General features: G+C 33.3%; 4 protein-coding genes across 5 annotated transcripts; all 4 read right to left on the bottom strand.

The window, feature by feature from the left end:
- Positions 1-8,514: 8,514 nt before the first annotated feature.
- LOC8274754 (proteinase inhibitor) lies at positions 8,515-9,099 on the bottom strand. The gene is made up of 2 exons (XM_002520960.4): positions 8,942-9,099; positions 8,515-8,819 (listed from the first exon to the last, which is right to left on the bottom strand). The coding sequence occupies exons 1-2, from the start codon at positions 8,955-8,957 to the stop codon at positions 8,626-8,628; spliced, it is 210 nt and encodes a 69-aa protein (XP_002521006.1). The 5' UTR covers positions 8,958-9,099; the 3' UTR covers positions 8,515-8,625.
- Positions 9,100-10,755: 1,656 nt separating this feature from the next.
- Positions 10,756-11,427, bottom strand: LOC8274753 (inhibitor of trypsin and hageman factor). The gene is made up of 2 exons (XM_002520959.4): positions 11,267-11,427; positions 10,756-11,104 (listed from the first exon to the last, which is right to left on the bottom strand). Exons 1-2 carry the CDS (start codon positions 11,283-11,285, stop codon positions 10,905-10,907), a joined length of 219 nt encoding a protein of 72 aa, XP_002521005.1. The 5' UTR covers positions 11,286-11,427; the 3' UTR covers positions 10,756-10,904.
- A 1,577-nt stretch (positions 11,428-13,004) lies between these two features.
- Positions 13,005-15,002, bottom strand: LOC8274752 (cytochrome P450 94A2). The gene has a single exon (XM_002520958.4). The coding sequence runs from the start codon at positions 14,791-14,793 to the stop codon at positions 13,270-13,272; it is 1,524 nt and encodes a 507-aa protein (XP_002521004.1). The 5' UTR covers positions 14,794-15,002; the 3' UTR covers positions 13,005-13,269.
- A 1,269-nt stretch (positions 15,003-16,271) lies between these two features.
- On the bottom strand, positions 16,272-19,997 carry LOC8274751 (probable myosin-binding protein 4). Of its 2 annotated transcripts, none has more exons than XM_048371310.1 (3): positions 19,698-19,997; positions 17,849-18,585; positions 16,272-17,754 (listed from the first exon to the last, which is right to left on the bottom strand). In XM_048371310.1, the coding sequence occupies exons 2-3, from the start codon at positions 18,561-18,563 to the stop codon at positions 16,433-16,435; spliced, it is 2,037 nt and encodes a 678-aa protein (XP_048227267.1). In that variant the 5' UTR covers positions 18,564-18,585; positions 19,698-19,997; the 3' UTR covers positions 16,272-16,432. The 2 variants fall into 2 exon arrangements, with proteins under 2 accessions (XP_048227267.1, XP_015575839.2); XM_015720353.3 differs by having other exon boundaries at positions 17,849-19,079.
- Between the last annotated feature and the right edge of the window lie 1,856 nt (positions 19,998-21,853).

A 21,853-nucleotide genomic window follows, 5' to 3' on the forward strand; every position in this document is an offset into this window, starting at 1 on the left:
AAAGATGTGGACAAATGAATGGTTAATCTTCTACACTCTTCCAATATGATTAACTAGTTATTAATTATAGTTTAATTATTAATTATTAACTTATTTTTTAATATCTAATTTAATTTATTACAATTTAATCAATTATAATATCAAGATTATACGTCATAAAAATAATAAATTTAAGTAGAGCATTGCTGGATTAAGCATTAGATTAAATTAAAAAATGAGAGTTTAATTCTTAAAATATATTATAAATAAGCAATAATTTCGAGAAAACAAAACAAAATAAAAGAGCATGATTAAAACATTGGTAAAATGATACAAAGAAAAATATTACTTTATCAGTTTTAGAAATAATAATATAATGAAATAATTAATAAGAAAAAAGAAGAAATTCTAATTCAATAAAATAGTTTATGTTTTAAATTATTTAACCTGCAATGAATTTCAGTTTCTAATTGAGCCAGTCTAAATATGAACTGATCTATGGTTAGTTGAACTATGAATATTATCTAATGGCATATGTTATGATTTATTATTAATCAAATTAAAATTGTAATTTATATAGAGCACTCATTCTTGTCCCTTTCTACTCGAGTGGATATTAATATCTTGGCTTTAATGGGATATTAATGGTATTCATTAACAAAAAGACAAACTAATTTTGGTAATTAAGAAAGATTGATAAAGATAACTCTATCTTCAATTAATAGTATACTGGGATTTTGACTCCAATTTAGCATATCGACTATTTAGGAGTCTATTGTAAATATATAAATTTCACTTTAGATCTTTATCTGAAAAAAAAGCATCAATTTTAAGGTATTTACTGTCATGTTGTTGTGCAGCTTTTTCTCCTCTTTTGTCTACTAAAAAAGAGAATAAGCCTTCTAGTTTTAAGTCTTAAAATAAAGCATCCAGTGATTTGATCACAAACTGCTTAATCCATGTATTTACCTTAATTTTGTCAATCCGTATGGTTTCAGAAAGCAATAGCTATCAACACCACAATCCTACTTCTTATAACCTACTCTTTATATAAGTTAAATTTTTTATTATAAAAAATTATTTAACAAAATAATTATTTTTAAAATATAAAATAGATAACGGATTTGACTCTCTATATTTACAGAGTCAAATATACTTTTTATCTTTATTGTAATTAATACGTTACAAATTCTTATACATTTTATTAAATTGATTTTTACTATTTTTTAGCTTTTACTCTTAAAAATAAATCTTTTTCCTAAAAGAAATTAAAAAATTAATATTTATTGAACAAAATAAAATAAAAAATATATAGTAGTTTCTAGTGCAAATATAAAATTATGGTGCAAACGAACTTTCTTTTATTTAAACCGAGAGACTAAATGGTTTATATCTATATTATTTTGTCTATTTCTCTAATTATATTTTAGGAATAAATTTAAAAAATATATAGTAGTTTCATTAAAATAAAATCTTAAATATGTATCTTTTTCATATGTAATTACTAATTATAATAAAAAAATATTTTAGTCATTTGTAATCCTATCAGTTATTATTATTATTATTATTATTATTATTATTATTATGTTGTCTAAAAAGTGAGTTTAGAGCTTAATAATTTTTAATTTTATTATTTTATTATCAAATCGATCTCATTGAATTAATAATTTTTTATATTAAAATTTAATGATCAAACAATAAAAATATAAAGTTATATTATTAAATGTCATCAATATAATAATGATAGCTGATTTAAATAAAAATAACTAAATTTTTACGAATTCTATTTTTTTTAACAAATATATTCTTTTAGGAATTGTAACTATAATTTTTTTCGTCCGAAAAAGACATACTTAAAACTATAAAAACTACTAAACGGTCACTTTTTGAAAAAAAAAATTATTGTTGAAGAACCAAATCATACCACAATGGCAAAGCTCAGCAGGCAAAGACCACCCGTAAGGACTGACGGTCTTTGACTGATGGTCACTGGCCTCAGACTTCTAGATCATCACAGGCCTAGCTAGGAAAGAAGGGGCAACACCTCTCCCCTAAGGGAAAAGGCTGCTTCTACCTCTCCCTATCAGGAAATTAACGTTGGAATTGAACAAATTAGCAATAGGACCGTTACACTCATGTTGTATATAACAGAATGCATATTCATCTTGTAACTCAGAATACAGAAACAATACAATTACACATCATTGATCAATAAACATCTCAAGCCTTCATATTCAAATCTTTTCACATGGTATCAGAGCAGGATTAATCCTGTCATCATCTACCCAGTAAGATCATAAAAACTTCATCATGTCTCACAGCGACCTCACAAAACTCACAAACATTGAGTTAAGAGGCAATCAGAACTACTTCGAATGGTCAACGACTGTGTACATCGGCCTTAGTGGCCGGAAGAAGCTAGGGTTTATAACAGGAACCCTAAGCAGGCCAGAAGTAAAGAATCCAAACCAACCAACGAAGGAAGAACTGGAGGCCATCGAAGAATGGCAGGCCACTAACCATTTGGTCATGTCCTTGCTAACAAACACGATGGAGCCTCAGATTGTGTATGCTTCTGGCATCATCACAGGCAGTATAGGCAAAAATGAAAAATCTATACGGCCAAGAACAGAATTTCGCACACATTTTTAATCTGAAATAAGAACTAGCCCATATCAAACAAGGGACCAAGACTGAGGTATTGACTCGGTGGGAGGAACTCCAGAGTTACCTCCCACCTACTGCCAACCCCGAAGAAGCAAGGAAGAGGGTAGAGCAAGACTTAGTTTACACGTACCTGGGTGGTCTCGACTCCACCTATGAAGCTCTTCGGTCCCGGATTTTTGTCTCACAACCTCCTACCGACACTCTCATCGCCCTCATACAACAAGAGGAAACGAGACGGGTCACCATGGGAACGACGACACAGGGCCAGGACACAGAAGGGAGAGCTTTCGCTTCGCACTCACGCGAAACGGCTCGAGGCAGGGGGATGCCTACTCACGTCGAGAAGTGTGACCACTGTAAAAAGTAGGTCACACGTCCGGCAGCGAGGCGAGCGAGGGAGACAAGGCAACAAGCAGGATAGAGAAGAGAGGAAGGGAAAAAGGTTTGGCGGCATAGGCGTAAACATGTCGAAACCTAAAAATTTCGACATGTTTACTGGATCAGATGTAGCTAGCGGGTCGGACCTTCCAACCCGACCCGACGGTCATGGCTCACCCGCCTCCATGGCCAAACAACCAACCCACCCACACAGCCTGGGCCAACCCGGATCCGACTCGGCCCAGCCCACCAACCCGCCCAGAAATTCATCAAACCGAAAATTCCTAAATTTCCTAAATAATTTCTCAGCTCCAATCTCTTCTACAGCCTCAGAATTCAAGGGGGTCAGGTTTGGTATCGCAACACGCTACAAATAAATACTCTACTTAGATTATTGATTCCGGTGCAACGGATTACATGACCTGGGATCCGACCAAATTACATAATTTTGTCCCGACAAATTCCTAACATGTGATCGTTGCTAATGGAAATCGAGCTGAAATCTCTGGTTTTGGCTCATCTAAATTGTTTAATAAAACAGTACCAAATATTCTTCTTCTGCCTACTTTTAAATCTAATTTATTATCTGTTTGTCAAATCACCAAAACTTTAAATTGCAATGTTCTTTTCTCACCATCTACTGTAATCTTTCAGGACAGACTCACCGGGAAGACGATTGGTGACGGATACCTTCAAAATGGCCTATACTATCTCACCACTCCTAGTCAGTGTCTGACCACCACCATTTCCTCTAACCAAGGCTTATTGATGCATAGGCGGTTTGGGCATCCGTCCGACAAAATTTTGAAACAAATTTTCCAACTTCAAATAGATTCAAGCTGTTGTGATGTTTGCAAATTTTCAAAGCATACTAGATTACCTTTTCCATCATCGTCTACCAAATCAGAAAAATTATTTGATTTAATCCACTCTGATGTTTGGGGACCTGCTCCCATTACCTCCCATAATCATTTCTGCTATTTTGTCACTTTTATTGACGATTACTCACGACTTACTTGGGTTTATTTACTAAAAGGCAAAAATGAGATTTTTACATGTTTCCTCAACTTTTTTACCTTTATAAAAAATCAGTACAACGCCAAAATTAAAATTTTTCGCTCAGATAATGGCACTGAATACGTCAATAAGAACTTTTCTGAATTTTTTTCTCAAAACGGTATTTTGTACCAAACTACTTGCATTTATACCCCTGAACAAAATGGAATTTCCGAAAGGAAAAATAGACATCTTCTTGAAGTTACTCGTACTCTACTTTTTCAAAACAATGTTCCTCACATATTTTGGTCGGATGCCCTCCTTACCGCCGCTTATCTCATCAACCGGCTCCCCAGCTCTGTTCTTAACAATCTCAGCCCTCTGAAGCTTCTCAAACAAAGAAAAATTGACCTCAGTCATATTCGAATATTTAGTTGCACTGCCTTTGTTCACATCAGACGTCATCATAAGTTGGACAAAAGTTGTGTCAAAACCATCTTCCTAGGATATTCCTCAGAAAAGAAAGGCTACAAATGTTATGATCCTACCACTTACAAATCCTACATTTCCAGAGATGTGACCTTTCACGAAACCACCCCCTTACTTTCCTTGTGATCCCATTCCTCCCACAGTTCCCTCAGCAGATCTATTTCCCTCTAACTCTTCCGTTTTTTACAGCATTTTTCAGGATACCTCTTCCGCTCAGGAGCACCCCTGTGTGCCCATCGTTGGCCCTAGCCCTAACCCTTCAGGGGGAATGCCTTCCATTCCTGTGGCAATTTCTTCAGGGGGAGATCTTGAGTTACCAACAGAAGAACTTGCCCTACGGAATGAGTCACCAACAGAAGAACTCGCCCTGCGAAGATCTACTAGACCAACCAGACCTCCTGCTCGGCTAAAGGACTATGTGTCCAATTCAGTATCGTACCCTATTCATCACTTTATTAGTTATAACTCTGTATCATCCTCATACAGGACCTATTTAAATACTCTCACATCACACACTGAGCCTACCTCTTTCTATGATGCCAACACCGATCCTGATTGGTGTAAGGCTATGAAAGAAGAGCTCCAGGCCCTTGAAAAAAATGAAACTTGGGATCTTGTTACCCTACCATCAAATAAAAAACCAGTTGGCTATAAATGGGTATATAAGATCAAATACAAGCATGATGGTACCATTGAAAGGTACAAAGTCAGGCTAGTAGCAAAGGGTTTTACCCAAACTTATGGTGTAGATTACCACGAGACCTTTGCCCCAGTAGCTAAAATGAGCACAGTCCGTATTTTATTGTCTGTTGCTACTAATTCAGGGTGGAGCTTATTTCAGATGGATGTCAAGAATGTATTTCTTCAAGGGTCCATAGCCGAAGAGGTATACATGAAACTTCCACCAGGCCATACATTAGCCTCTGAGCCCTCCCTGGTATGTAAATTAAAAAAGGCAATCTACGGGCTGAAACAATCACCGAGAGCATGGTATGCCAAGCTTAGTCAGTTTCTCTTAAAAATTAATTTCAGCAAGTGTACCTCTGACTCTTCTATGTTTGTTAAACACACGCACACTCACACCATAATTATTTTAGTATATGTGGATGATATTATTATTACAGGAAATAGTAATAAGGAGATTGAGGAAGTAAAACAAGCTCTAAAGGAAGAATTTGATATCAAGGATCTCGGTCAACTAACTTACTTTCTCGGAATAGAAATAGCCAAATCTCATAAAGGACTATTCCTATCTCAAAGAAAGTATGTCCTAGATCTTCTGCAAGAAACAGGAAAAATAGGAGCCAAGCCTGTAGATACTCCAATGGAAACGAAAAACCATCTCAATCTAGAGGATGACGACCCTTTAAATGACATAGGTCACTACCAGCGGTTGGTAGGAAAATTGATCTATCTAACCGTCACCAGGCCTGATATTAGCTATGCCGTAAGCATGATTAGCCAATTTATGCATGCTCCCGTCGCCCACCGGATACGGTCGATGTAATCCTAAGATATCTCAAGGGTACTCCAGGCCAAGGTATTTTGATGAAGAATAATAATAATGCTAACATCGTTGCTGGTTTCTCCGATGCAGATTGGGCAGGCAGTTGCGACAGAAAATCAACCTCTAGGTTCTGTGTCTTTGTAGGAGGAAATCTGGTAACGTGGAAAAGCAAAAAGCAATCAGTAATAGCAAGATCTAGTGTTTGAAGTCAACCATGGCATCAACAGCTAGCGAGCTTGTTTGGATTAAGCAAGTGCTCACTGACATGGGAGTAAAGTGCAAGGATCCAATGGAGATGTACTGTGACATCCAAGCAGCCAGACACATAGCATCAAACCCAGTCTTTCACGAAAGGACTAAACATATTGAAGTTGACTGCCACTTCATAAGAGAAAAAGTCCAATCAGGAGAAATCACAACCCCGTTTGTCAGAAGCCACGAACAACTGGCATATGTCTTCACCAAGGCCCTAGACAAAGCAAGCCACCAAAGACTTCTAAGCAAGATGGGTTTTATCAATTTATTCGCACCCACCTTGAGGGGGAATGTTGAAGAACCAAATCATACCACAATGGCAAAGCTCAGCAGGCAAAGACCACCCGTAAGGACTGACGGTCTTTGACGGATGGTCACTGACCTCAGACTTCTAGATCATCACAGGCCTAGCTAGGAAAGAAGGAGCAACACCTCTCCCCTAAGGGAAAAGGCTGCTTCTATCTCTCCCTATCAAGAAATTAATGTTGGAATTGAACAAATTAGCAATAGGACCGTTACACTCATGTTGTATATAACAGAATGCATATTCATCTTGTAACTCAGAATACATAAACAATATAATTACACGTAATTGATCAATAAACATCTCAAGTTTTCATATTCAAATCTTTTCACATTTATGTCTATATTTTATAAATCAAAATATAAACTGCGGCCTCCTTCTCCTGTAAATTGAAGGACGCCAAACATTCCATTCCATGGATCGAATCCCAACTTTCGGCTCGTCAATCCTCGCCACCATAAGGAGGAAAAACAATCAGTTACTGCAACGGAACATCGTCACCGGCCGACAATCCTTGCAAGGAAAAATACATATTCATGCCGTCAGCGGTTCTTGCTCAGACACGGACAAAAGAAAACCAAATAGTAAATACCTGTCACCTCCTGTATTTTTTATTTGTTTTATAACATATTATTAATAGGTTCTTTTATTAATTTTGAATGGGGAAAGTGTCATAAGAACCTTCTAACTGCCCGGAGACAAGAGGCTTGCCCCTGTACTGTACCTGTACGGCCAAGACAATTCCTCATCGTATAATTAAAGAAAACACAAAAACGCAGTACCTCAAAGTTCACAGCATGCACTAACATATGTCAAAAACACGACCGTTTTCATGGTACGCCTGGATCCATAATAGCATCTGTAGCTAAAATGGAGCAACTTGTTTTGTCTCCTATGCAGCTAAAAACATTTAAGCTTACTTTAATCTTTAACCTAATAAATCATCAATTAAGATTAATAATTAAAAATATATCAAAATACCAAAATTTTGTAAAAATATGCATGACTTGTTTCGTGTGGAGTGAATAGTTTGGGTAAAGTCGGATCTCATACGAAATCTATTACAATATTCATTTCGTTTTACTATGGCATGACTTATAACAGCAATCAAAAGCTCAACTCACACCACGTATTATTACGTTAATTGAAGCATTATATGACATTTTGTAAGCAAAAGACCTATAATTAAACATGGGTTTATAATCACTAGAGTTATAATCAAAGAGGAAGGAACTGAATTTTGACAAACTCAAATTTTGCTTAAATGATTTTTATAGATATTTAACTAAATCTCGAATTTAATTTGACTTTTTTTTAGTACATCTAGAGTTCAAGTCGATTAAAATAATTAAGTATACAATAATTTGAACTCGATTTATAACTAATTTGTTTATTATAAAAAAAAATTAATATGCTATAATTCAAGGTCAGTTGAAATATATTTTATTAAATATTAAAAGAAAAAAAAATTGAGCTCGTAATATTCAAGAGCCAGCTCATTAAGCATGATTAGAGCGATAATATCTTTTCATAATTAAATTAATTGCTTAATTTTAATATGAATTCAAGTCATTCGGAAGTCAAAGAAAAGTGTGGACTTCCTCTTTTCTTTTTTCTTGTGGATTAAAAATAAAGACATTGCAATAATTACACACTTCCTAACTCTAGAATAAACCAAACATGCTATGATGCCCCGATATGATTATCTAATTAAGGTAACGAATTTGAATTCTGATTTGTCTTGCTTCCTTTCTTCCTTAAAAAAACAAAAACAGAAGAATTTCTAATAATCTCTTAATCAATTATATTATTAATATACAACCCGCCAAAACACATTATCCTTATGCACACAACGTGATTTGATTATATGCCAAAAATAAACCACATCTAATTGTAAAGTTAATGGTTCAATCAAATTTAAATAATATAAGGACCCAACTGTATAAGAAACAATTTATTGATAGTTGATTATTACGGTAGATTCATAAATCACAGAATTCACCACCATTGATTATTTATTTAACAGAATTTATGTATTCATTCGTCATCTTTATCCAATCGTAGGAGTTCGAGTGACCACACCATTTTCATCCACCCAAACCCACACCCTGCTGCACCTGAAGTCTTTAGTCACCGGAGTTCCTTCCTTCAGCACAATAGCGTCCACATATTTGTTCTCTTTCTCAATGGCAGCAGCCGCTTCATCCCCATTTGCCCCTACGAGCTCCGGCCACGAGTTCTTACCTGCAAAATCCCGCAAGTTCCATGTCACATAATTGAAAATTGGAGAATGATGATGCTAAAACAAAATTAAGTATCGTTCTTCTTTTATTGTTCTTAAAAGAAAAATAAAAGAAAGGATTTACCTAGACAATCCGCCATTGTTCTGATCTCTGTAGGTATTTGTCTCTCTCTCTCTCTCTCTCACCAGTAGTAAGAAAATTTCACAGATGGAAGGCCCAGTGCATATTAATGGTTGTAATAGTGCAGGTTTATATTGACAAGGATTTTATTTTAAATAGCAAATATAGTCGTTGCCGGCATATTTGAATGTTGACATTCACGTGGAATATATTACTATTCATTTATTTGTATTAAGTATTGCAATTAAATATATTATCACAAGTTAGGCAAGGATTTTATCTGTATCCTTCTACCAAAAATAAATAAATTTGTTTATTTTGACTTTCAGGAGTTTGATCTTTAAATATTCATACTACGGACGCAATACCAAAGTTAAAATTAATGTGTTTATTTGACTCTTAGAAGTTTGGTCTTAAATATTTTTGTTTATTTGTGGCTATTGCATTATCATGGACCCTCATTCCTCTGTCCACATTGACAAATTGACATAGGAATGCTGCTTCTCACAATCCATGTTTATCACATTTTTTACAACTTCATTAGTACCGCAAGTTTAAAACATATTTAAAAGAATTTACTTTGAGAGAAAAAAAATAATAATTTAAAAGAATTAGATGATTGAATTGGTTTTTTTTTTTTTTTGAGTAAATGGAATCGATCAGTTTAATTATAGACTGAACAATTCAATTTTTATTTTTCATTTTTATTTTCATACTTAGGAAAGGAAAAAAAAAAGGCTTAATTACCTAAAAGTGTCATAATATTTTAACTATTTTTATTTTTATTTTTGTTTCAAACCAGTCACTCATACATAATTAAAGAGTAGGTATAATCATATAAATAATGAATTATGTATTTAGTTTCAATTCCGTCGTTAAATTTTAATTTATTTTATTTTAGTAATTTATTACTTTTAATTTAGCCACCTACGGCATTAAGAGATTAGCAAATCATAAAGATAGCCAACAAAAGAAAGAGTTGGTAAATCATAAAAATAGCCAATAAAAAAAAAATTGATAAGAGAATAGCAATATATCAACCTCTCAATGAAATATGGAGTTAAATTACAATAAAATTAAATTAAAGTTAATTAATTGAAATTTAATGACTAAATTGAGACTAAATAAATAATTAAATAATATAATATAATTATTTGATTGGAGGAACACTAAAGGAAAATCTTTTCTTTAGTTAATTATGGCTTTTAAATTTTGTTGAATGCACTTTTCGTACTTTGTGTTTGATATGCTTTTCTTTGCAAACAATTGATCTGCTTTTCTTTTTTCTTTCTTTAATTATTTATGTCTCAGAAAATTCCAATATACACTCTTTTATATCAATTTATTACATTCAAAACAATTAAAATACTCTCTATGAAAATTAAACTATAATTAATAAAGAAAGGAATGAACTAATTATCCTTCTTGAGTTAGTATTGCACTTAAATAGTTTGCTAATACTTTTGACTAGAGCAATATATGTTTATATACATTTTTTTTGTTTTTTTTTTATAAAGATCATTTTTATTATTAAATAAATATTAGGAAAAAATTTACATTTGAGTTGATCTATCAATGCCAATCGACAATCCCAATACACCCAACAAAACAACTCTAAAAATACCGGATGTCAAAATACAAAATAAAAATATTTAAAAAAAATAAAAAAATATATTATTTTAATATATACTCTCATACAACATAAATAATTAAAAAATATGTATATTATATTTTTAAAAAAGGCATCAAACATGAAGGTATGACCGTACGTACATGAAGGTCAAATAATCTAGAAAATTGGAGAATTGAGTACAAAGTTTAGAAAGAGAATGAAGCCATTTATTATTCATCTTATCCACATAAACATTCAATTTTATTGACAATACGTATTTTATATTTATTACAAGATTTATAGGAAACCTTTTTATACGTTAAGATTAATATAGTACATAATCTCTGAACTTGGCTAACCAATATGAGGAACGTCCTTGACAATTCCGTACTTATCGACCCAAACACGAACCCTGTCGCAACGGAAATCCATTGTCACCATCATTCCTTCCTTCACTATCGTAGCACCAACTTTAGGGTTTTCTTGGACGATGATTTCCACCGCCACTTCTCCTTTGATTCCGACTAGCTCCGGCCATGATCTTTTCCCAGGATCTATGCATATATAGTTAAAACATTTACAAGTACAACTGATTAACATATATGCATGGTCGCAAATTAATATTTTAGTTTAATAATAATATAGAATTACAACTAAAATAGTATTGTGCATGTGTGTACATGTACAGCTTAAACAAATGAAGAATGCTTAATTACCAGTGCATATGTCTGCCATTGATATCTCTCTCGTTTGTGTTACGTACGGTTTTCTTTGTCTTTTTAATTGCGTGAAGAGCGAAGAGGAAAGAATTGAAATTTATAGAGGAAGATAGTACAAAGGGCAGCCGTGATCTTTGAAGCTTAATTTTGCAAAAGGTCGGCTGCTGAAATTCAACATTCGTTATCTTGTATTTATATCCATAATCAAAATGTCAACTTCATGACCCCTTGAAACTTTATGATTTTATTATTATTGATCTTGCCATTTCCAGAAAGACCACGTGCTGAGGACCCAGTTTCAATTTGCATTGTAATTCCCAAAGTTGTTAACTTCTTATCTTTAATTGGATTTATAGAAGTTGCCAATATTTTGAAATAAAAATAACCACATTTATACTACAAGGAAAAGCAAAATCTCTTATATTTTAATACTCAATTCTCACCTATATTCCCATTCTTCAAATATAATATGAAAGAAAAGAGCCCCGGGAGATTGTTACTTGGCAGATACACGTAGAAAAGGTTGGATGGTTGTTTTGGGGCACAAAGAAAGGCCACCTTACGTTACAACCAAAAATGGTCCCTAAACAAGTTATGGTTCACGTATCCTTGCACGAAATGCTGTATCAGATAATATTAAATACTAAGAGTGACTATATTGGTCGACAACGTTCGTGGGCCTATTTTTGTCATTGCCACATATGAACTGAATGAAATAAAAACCACATGCCTTACTTTTCTCTATCAATAAAGAAAGATAATTATCTCAGATAAATAATTTTTTGTTAAAACTTTTTAATTATCCTGTCTGACATAATTAAATAAATATGTCCTCCTTGATGAGATTCTCCCAATTCCAACCCTTCCAAGGCTTTATTTTCTCGGAGGAATTTGCAACTTTCCTCCTTCTTTGGACATTGGCAACCATTTTAAGTTCCACGAACGGGAATCTCCTCCCTGAAATAAACTCCCTCCTTTCAAGAGTATCTCATAGTTAAATCATGCCTCATGGCCGTTCCACACCAATTTTTAGTTTATAAACATATTGGTCCATTTTTCATTTTTAAGGCCTAGTTGATCCTCTTCAATATTTCAATCTAATTTGAAAACATCTAAGTCCCTTAGTCAAGTTTTTAATTCAAGTATTTGAGACGAGCATCTACAGTTTTACATATTAACTTGAATACAAACAACATTTCAATTTATTTTAACATGTTAGTCTTTCAGATGTTTCTTTTTTTTTTTTTTTTTGATTTTTTTCTAGACATCCCCTTTTCTTTAGACAAAAGTTGTTCAGTTTTGGGACATGCATGGTCCCTTTTCAAACGCTTTTTTTTTTTCTTCCTTCAAGGCATGATGTCATAAAACAGTAAGAGACATGATATAACAGCAAATATGAGCTTGATGAAGCAAACCTTCGTCTGGAACAAAAGACTTCAAGAATTGACATGGCTTTTCCCATGATGTTAATCTGTGGATTAGTTAAATCAATGAGTGTTTGAAGTTAGTTTCAGGGTAGCCTCCTTGTATATAGCAAGTTTAAAACTTTTGAAAAATGAATTTAAACTTGATCTTTTTAAATGTAAAATAAGCACAGCAAAATTTCAAAAAATATAATTCTGAAAATTAACATTTTTTTTTTTCATTTCTTCTAGACACTACTGTCTTCATTACAACAACTTTTACTGGGAGAAAACACATTATTTAAAAACAGCAAGTCCTAACACACATTACATTTTGTTTAACACTTAAAGCCATACTTTACTTTTGACGTAACAAGATTACACTTTCATAACATGGAAAAGTAATCTATTAAACACGAATCTCAACATCTCAAGCTTTAACTAACATAGACCGCACTAACTTATTATGGACGCCAATTTTCGAGATTAATGTGATTTCCAGATTACACTTAAATGGCGTCGTATACAAGAAATCACAACAGACAACAATGGCCTTCCTTCTAATATATTATTGAATTAATGATCCTTCTTTATCTTTTAGTTATTTCTCCTTTCCTCAATCCTCACCGGAAAGCCACCTCTCATCTTATTAGTAAAATCAGCAATATACACCGGCTCATGACCATCCTCCATAGCTGGCACAACCTTAAACTTACTTAAAACTCCTGAAACCACCCTCTTCATTTGCAAGAATGCCATCTCTTTACCTAAACAAACTCTTGGCCCTGCCTGAAACACCGGGTAAGTGAAAGGGTCTCTTCCAACGAAACTCCATTTCTTTCTCGCTCCATCTTGCTGCAGCAGCCACCTCTCCGGCCTGAAGTCAACCCAGTCCGCACCCCACAGCGCCTCCAACCTCCCCATTGCATAAGGATGGTATGTGACTCTAGTTCCCTTCTTCACTGGCGTCCCGTCAGGCAAAACGTCATTGCCTATTGCCGTTTTGGAATCCACAGGAACTGGAGGGTACAGTCTCATGGTCTCGCATAAAGAAGCATGAGTGTATATCATATCCTTTACTTCTTCGAAAATGGGTGCCTCTGTATTCTCCTGTATTTCCTTAAAAATCTCTGTCTCGACTTGTGGGTTACGAGAGATTAACCAGAAAAACCATGTTAAAGCCGCAGATGTAGTGTCGCGGCCAGCTAATATAAAGCTGATGACAACATCAGTAACAAATGTCTCATCAGAAATTCCAGAGCTCAAGAATCTTGATAAAAGATCAACAGATTCGAGGGATGAATTTTTCGCGAGTTCTTGTTTCTTTTCCTTGACAATGTTCTTAGCAAAGTCGCGTACTTGGGACATGGTTTCTGTGAGTCTTTTTTCAGACCCAACACCTAAAAGCTTCCTGATTTTCCATAATATAGGGAATGCACAATTGAATCTGTCGCTGATTATTCTAATACTCTCTTCAAAAGCATCTGCAAATGGTGCCGGTGGTAGAGATGGCAATAAATATGCAGGATCATACCCAAAAGCAATCTTGCAAATACTGTCAAAAGTAAATCTTTGAAGAATGTCCTGCAAATCAAGAACTGTTTTATTGGCAGCAGCTGCAGAGAGGATTGGAACTAATCGTTGAGAGATTTCGGTGTCGACAACAATCTCAACAAATTTGCGTAGAGACTTAGTGCTGAACTCATGGCTAGCAACTTTTCTCTGAAATTTCCATGTGTTACCATCAGCGTTGAATATGCCATTGCCAAGAAAATCAAAGAGAGTGTAACGAGTAAAAGGACCTTTCTGGTAAAGATGGAAGTGAGTCTTGAGTATGTGTTGGACATTGGCAGGGTTCCCTGTGAAGATCTGGCGGTGGCCCATTGGGCGGTGGAGGACAAACGTCGCAGAAGGCAAGGTCTGGAGAATATCTGACGTCCATTGAACGCGTCGGTCGAAGTTCGACTTGATAGCAAATGAAGAACCGATTAAAGGGTAAGATTTAGGGATGTGGATGGGTAAAGATCTTTTAGAATCGCCGTATCTTGTGATTGTGAAGTAGATGAAAATTAAAGAGAAAATGAGAAGGAAAAGTGAGAGCAGAAGCTCAACTACAGACATGAGAACCAAGGTATTTGATTGATGGATTTCTCTAGGTAACAGAATGTGATAGGGAAACTTATTTGATGGGATATCACAGTTGGCCAAGGCTTGAAGGCCCTATCTGTATATAGAAAAATGGATTTCATCTACTCCTCGTATATGGCAATCCAAACCATACAATAAATATATTATTACTTTGCCTGGACCACATATTGCTTGAACCTGAATTCATGATACTCATTAAAAGAAGAATTTAATTGAAAATTTGCCTGATATATGATCCTCATTTGTTTAAATTCTGTTTGATGTGATGTGAAAAAGTTAATAATAATTGATATAAAGTGTATCTTATGTCGACAAAGGCCCACCAGTCGACATCTTTATATCTTAGTTTTTTTTTTTTTAAGCATAATACGAAAAAATGTGGACCTCGTTTATTTTATGGGTTTTGTAAAGTAAAAAATTTAAATCAACTAAAAACTTTTTTCTAACTAGAGAAAAAAATATTAAATTAGAGAAAATATTTTTAAATTTATTAGACTAGTGAAAGCCCTAAATAAAAACGATACAAATATATAGATACCAATATTATCAATTCCTAATTATAAATAAATATAAACTCTTAATAAAATTTAAATATTTTCAGTCTTATTAATAAAAATTAAAATCTTTAGATATAGAAAATATAAGATTATATAACAAAAAATAAATATTTTTATAGAAAAACTATTACTCAAAATATAATAAGAAAAAGAAGGTGAAAAGGCCAAATTCATTGTATGACTTGCATCTTTCATGATTTTTTTTTCTTTTTTAATAATTACAAGCGTATATTATTATGTATATATTGATACTAGCATTTAAAACATCGGAATGCATATTTTCATATTTCATTTATGATTATTTAGTAATTTTAATATTTTAATTTTTCATTTAATCTAATAAATATATAAATTTAAATTTTATAATTTTTAAATATTTCTAATTTTTATTTAATCTAATAGAAGAAAAAAGTAATTATATAGACATATTAAATATAAAAATACATTAAAAAGTATTTACATATTATAAAAAAATAATTAAAATATTTATTTGGTTGATATCAAGTACTAAAATCACAAAATGATAAACATTTAAATGTTTAAAAATGCCTCTCCTGCGTTGTTAGAAAAAAGAAAAATGCCTGCGACAAAAGGAAGTTTGGGTACTAAGTGTCGTTTCTTTTTTGTCTTGATATGGTTTCTTTAGATTTTCACAGCAAAAGCTAATATCTTCCGTTCAATTCTCATCCTGATAAAATCTGAAGGCCTCATTGCTTGAAAAGCAACTCGGACAACTTTTTCTTTTGAGTCTAAAACCTGGCAGTAAATCAATAATGAATATGAAACCATGCCGTTTCTTGTAAACAGTAAATTTATACAGCATATTAGAAAAGTAGAAAGGTTAAGGGAACTAGACGAAAGAAGACAAGCATAAAAGAAAGAATGATGTGCGTATGGAAAATTTAAAACTATATGCTAAAGTGGAATTTTAGAAGACGTTACAACAGTAAATTGTACATGTGGGGAGATTTTGATAACTGTAAGCATGATCATGTCAAAAAAAAACTATCTAATTCTTTCTTTGCATATCAACTTCAAATTCATGCATGTATAACTCAAGGAGCAAATTGGGATCTGTCCCTCATCACAATTTTTCGCAATTCTTGTAGTTGATGGGCTATTTCCTGAACAAACTTTAGACCCTCTTTTCCAGTTTGGAGAGAGTTAACAGTATGTTCAAGAAGGTTCCCATCATTCTCAAGTGCTTCCAGTCTTTCATTGAGGTCTGCAATTTCATTTTCAAGATTCACCAAATCAGTTTCTTCATTTTGCTTGCCTGAAACTGGATGAATGCTTGTACTTCCGTTCCCAAGAATTGAAGTGTTAGCCTTTTCAAGAGACTCTTCCTTGTTTACCCCTCTATCGACAGTTTCTTCAGAGTCGCTATCTTGACCAGCAAATCGACGAAACTTCCTCTCCAAATCCTTCAGACATTGTGAAATAAAAAACTTTTCATCTTCAAGTTCTGTCCATGAAGACTTGGCATCAATAGGATTGTCCTGGTCATTTGAGCTAGAAACAACGTTAACAACATCTTCTGCACAACGTGTGCTGCTACTATTATCTAAAGTTGTACTTTTCCCTTTCAGATCATGGCTTCTGTCGGATACAGTCTCCGCCACTGGCTCATCTGACAGTTGTAACCTGAAATACTCGATTTCTGCTTCCATATCTTGAATGTCTTTTTCCTTCTCAGCCAGGAGATCATTAGCTTTCTCTAATGCCTCTACATCATACTCAGCTTGCTCTTCCATCATTCTCAAGTACTGAAGGGCCTCCATATGGAGTGAAGCCTTTTCTTCTTGCAACCTTGTGATCATGGCCATTGCCTGATTTGCTGCAATTGCGGAAGCATTTCTTTCTTCCTCTAATTCCTTATACAAAGCACTTATGCATTTTCTGTCATTCTCAATTTGTTTCTTTAATCGACCGACAACATTTTCACCTTCACCATCTATCTCACTGATAGAGCTTCCATCATTTGATTCGAGACCGCACTCCATGGAGGTTGTTTCTTGAACCGTCTGAGCTCCATTAGAGTTGGAAGGATCAATACTCTGCAACTCATCACCATGTCCCTGATGAGCAACCGGGATTCCCTTATCTGATATTGAATCAACCCCTTGAGCAGAAGGATTTTTAGAGACGAACAATTCCGTATCTCCTTTAAGTCGTTCAGGTTCCTTGGCAGATTCTTCATTCTCAATACTGCTAATTGTGGACTTCAAAACTTCAGATTGATTCATGTAAATTGGATTTATAGACGCCACTTCGTTAGCAACCTGATCAACCTTAACACCTCCTCCTGCTGTTGCCGTTACTGACTTCAAAAATTCCTCGTGCCTATTTGCGATGCTGTTTGTTCCAGGGCCATCTGCTGCTAGGACCATTCCACAAGAGATGTATAAGTTGCATTAAAATAGACATATGCACAGCAAACAGGCAAGTAGAGAACGAGACTGAGAGCTTACACTTCCATTGTGATGATTCAAGAGGACCTTTGACAACACTGAATAATGAGGGAGCATCAACTAGAGACATAAGCTCGGATAGCACAGAAGGATTGTTATTCTGAGAAACGTGAAATTTGCGCTCAGACTTCCCGGTTGATTCAATCCCATGGGATAAAGCAGGAAAATCATCCATAGAAATAAGCTCCGGCAGTGCAGAAGGATAGTTTTGCTGATTTGCTTGCTGGCCCCGGTCACAACCCATATTGGCATCAAAATGAAAAATATTGGTAAGAGTTACAGGTGGGACTTCCTTAGGCTCCTTCATTCTACGAGTAATACTGCAACCCTCACCGTCATCAGAAAATGGGATTTCTGACTCTGAATCAGAAGTGATCTTGAGTTCTTTGTATCCAACAGGAGACAAGGGACCAAAACCAAATTTTCCAAGATAGCCGGGTGTTGCTGACCCGGAAAATCTCTCCCTCATCTTCTTTAAGCCCTCATGATGATTTAGACGTCTTGGCAAAGGAATTTTAGGCAGAGTCATTCCACTCCTAGGTGGTTTTGCCAGAGGTAGTTTATTAGCATTCTGTCTTGATTTCCAAGGCTTATTGCAACATGAACACAACTGCACGCCCATAGAACCAGGAACAAATTCCCTTCTCATCAGTGCATTCTGGCAACTGTAAGCACTGAGATCAAACCCAAACTTACCCATGAAAAGCCTGTCCATATCTGGGTTTAATTTGGATTTCCTGGTAAATGACAAAAGACATTCCTCACACATACTATTACCATCAGCAAGGTTGCCATGAATGCAACAAGAGAATAGAGATGATATCTCTGATCTATGGTTGTTACACAGTAGATGACAATAAAATCCAGATTTCTCATCGCCCAATATATGATCAAGCCTGGAACACAAAATGCAAGGTATTTCCAATTCGCATTGGCGTGCAAATTTCGTCAGCAGGTATGAGAATACAGCACCAATAAGCAGCAAACAATTCAAAAATAATTCACAAGCTGCATGTTCCAGAACTATCAGAAAAGCCTGCAAATTCTTCCATATTTCAACAAACGAAGTGCTAAATGCATCCATTTCTACCAGAAATCACTTTAGAGTTCTATGCAAATCTGAACTGGGCGAGTAAAGAAAAACTTTAGTGCCTCAACATAATACATATACCGATCACCCGAGTGCAAAAATGAGGTTTTCATCCCAAATTCAATACAAAGTAGCAACAATCTGCTTAGACAAGGAACAATTTATCAGTTTTTAATCCGCCAAAACATATATTAAACTACAGTAATAGGAAAAAAGAGAGAAAATGCATGATAACAAAAAAAGAACCATGGAAAATGGAGAGATCACTTCCATAAATGATTTAAAATATAGCCGGTAATCAACATCATGTTTTATTCAGTAAGCAAGCGCTTATATCTGCCGTTCATTTTTTTTCCTTCCTCTGTAACTAAAATCGAAGCCATGACTCTAATGGTAATAAATAAAACAAAATCCTCATCAACATGGGTAGTAGGGTTAAATTCTTCTAATGGAGAACACCATTAACTAACACCAGTAATTCTGGACATTAACTAAATTGAGTTTTAATAATCCCATCTCCTTGTCAAATGTAGGTAAACAATAAGGAGAATGGAAGCACTGACATTTCATACTTGCACGATCTGCACTATTTCCAGATTAAAACTAAACAAAAACAAATGAGAAATTAAAAACCATGAAAATTAGATTGTTAAAAAAAAAATAAAAAACCAATATGGGTATGGCGAAAACAAAAATCAGCGGTTTGAATATATAAAAATCAATCTAAATGAAACATGAAAGGTAGAGAAAAAGGAATACCTGGGTGACAAATGATGATGATTTTAGAGAAGAAGAGAATTGAAGGGCATTTGCATATCAATGTTGATTAAAAAAACAAAATTACAAGGACATTCTCGGCTTCAGAGAGAGAATGGCCGTTAAAGTTAACTGTTTCTTATTTTGTTTGGTTCCAAATAATCATCATTAAAAAAAAAAAAAAAAAAAAAGCTTCCAAATTTATTTTGATTTTGATTTTCTATCCTTACCAAAAGAATATATTTTTCATTTGACTTCTATCGGCTGATATTATAATTTTTTATATGTCCCCATACAAGAATATCCTTCTCCTCATAACCTGTGTTTATAGCTTATTTTAATAATATATAGGAAAGGAATATCGAAACTTTATTATAAAATAAAATCATTCAAATATGAATATTTTTGGTACGTTGGAAAGAAAAATCAAAAGACTAATATGAAAATATAGTTTATAGAAAGTAAAGATTAAAGAGGAACTTTCTTATTTTAAGAGATAACTGCCTCGTTTTTATAATTCCTGATGTGAGTAACTTTTCATTCTAATTCACCATATGAATTAGAGACACAAACTCGTAATCTTTTTAAATTCTTTTTAAGGTTTATTACTCTTATTTTTTTCAACAATCTAGAATGTGCTTTAAATTTACGAATGCGTGTGAATTAATCATGAATCAATTAACATATATTTGAAAACTAATTAAACACTTATAAATTACGATCCTAATTCTATCTTGAGAAATAATATATTAATTATATTTTAATATTATATTAACTGACGAAATAGTTTTGTAATTTATACAAATATTAATTTTTGAGACTTAAAACTTTTTAGACATGTGTGTTTAATTTTTGACACATAAAATTTTTGTTTTGACATATATACTTATTTGTTTTGACATGTGTATTTATTTTTTACATATGGATTTAAGCTTATGTATAATCTTATAGTTTTTCTATTAATTTATTGGTTAATAAGTTACATTTCTAAATAAATACTGACTCTAATCATAAGATATAATACATTAATTATATTTTAATATTCTATTAACTAATAATTAGTTTTCTAATCAGATAATGATACTAATTCTATCATAAAAATAGCATATTAATTATATTTTAATATTTTATTAACTAATAAATTAGTTTTATAATTAAATAATACTTATAATTCTAGAAAATAACATCTTAAATTAATTTTTAATATTATATTCAAAATAAATTAATTTTTAATTATAAAATAATTTTAATCTTAATTTTAAAAAATAATTATAATGGTCGTGCAATGCACAAATATAGATATTAATTTTTATTATAGTATTTTTAAATCCCAAGTGATAGAGTAATAAACCTTGCAAAATTTATGTCTGTTTGATTGCTGTTGATGAGTCAATTTCTTTGGGAGAGAGAGAGAGAGAGAGAGAGAGAATTCAACGAACTTTTTATCATGTCTCATTGCGCGAGTCTGATTGAGTATGTCAATCCTGAAAACGAGCATCACACATGTACTGTTGCTGGAATTTTTGCTATTGAAGTTCAAGAAAGGAACATGCATGTTTTTCAAACCCTTTGAACAAGGTAAACCATACAAACCTAATTCGCGGCAACATCATTTTCAGGATCTTAAATTCACAAGTATAATCACTTAAAAGTTGTTTGTGAAAAACTTCATAATATAATAATTAATGATCGGTGTATTTATAATAAATTGATCAGTTTTATAATCCAGTAAATTATAAATTTCAGCATCAGCAAGCATTTCCTTAGAATTCTATTTTGTTTCTCTAAATAAGTGAATATAGATATTTAGAGGTTTAGTTTTCTATGCACATACCACCGATTATGAATTTAAATACGTCGTTTTTGGATTGCATTTTTAAATTTGGTATCTTTTTTTATATTTTTTTTTCTTTTAAGCTTGTTACAGAAGCTCGGAAGTTATCAAAAAATTTTAAAATAAATAATTAAATCTACCTACAAAATTAGAAATATCATCATATAATTAAATTAATATTTAGATTTGTTATAATTGTAAAAAACTTAAAATAAATACAACAAAATTAAAAAAAAAAAAAGACTTGCAAAAAAGAAAAGAATCAAACAAAATTCAGCCCTGTATCGGCGTAAAAGAGCGCCGCCACACAGAGCTTGCAAAATTT

The sequence above is a fragment of the Ricinus communis genome, chromosome 1, assembly GCF_019578655.1.
Source record: "Ricinus communis isolate WT05 ecotype wild-type chromosome 1, ASM1957865v1, whole genome shotgun sequence".
NCBI lineage: Eukaryota > Viridiplantae > Streptophyta > Magnoliopsida > Malpighiales > Euphorbiaceae > Ricinus > Ricinus communis.

Bases quoted from the DNA above. Each gene is read 5' to 3' on its own strand.
- LOC8274751 (XM_015720353.3), bottom strand. From the start codon at position 18,932: ATGGATGCATTTAGCACTTCGTTTGTTGAAATATGGAAGAATTTGCAG. The intron at 17,755-17,848 runs GTAAGCTCTCAG...TGGTCCTAGCAG, and splicing joins TGAATCATCACAATGGAAGT to CAGATGGCCCTGGAACAAAC.
- LOC8274752 (XM_002520958.4), bottom strand. From the start codon at position 14,793: ATGTCTGTAGTTGAGCTTCTGCTCTCACTTTTCCTTCTCATTTTCTCT.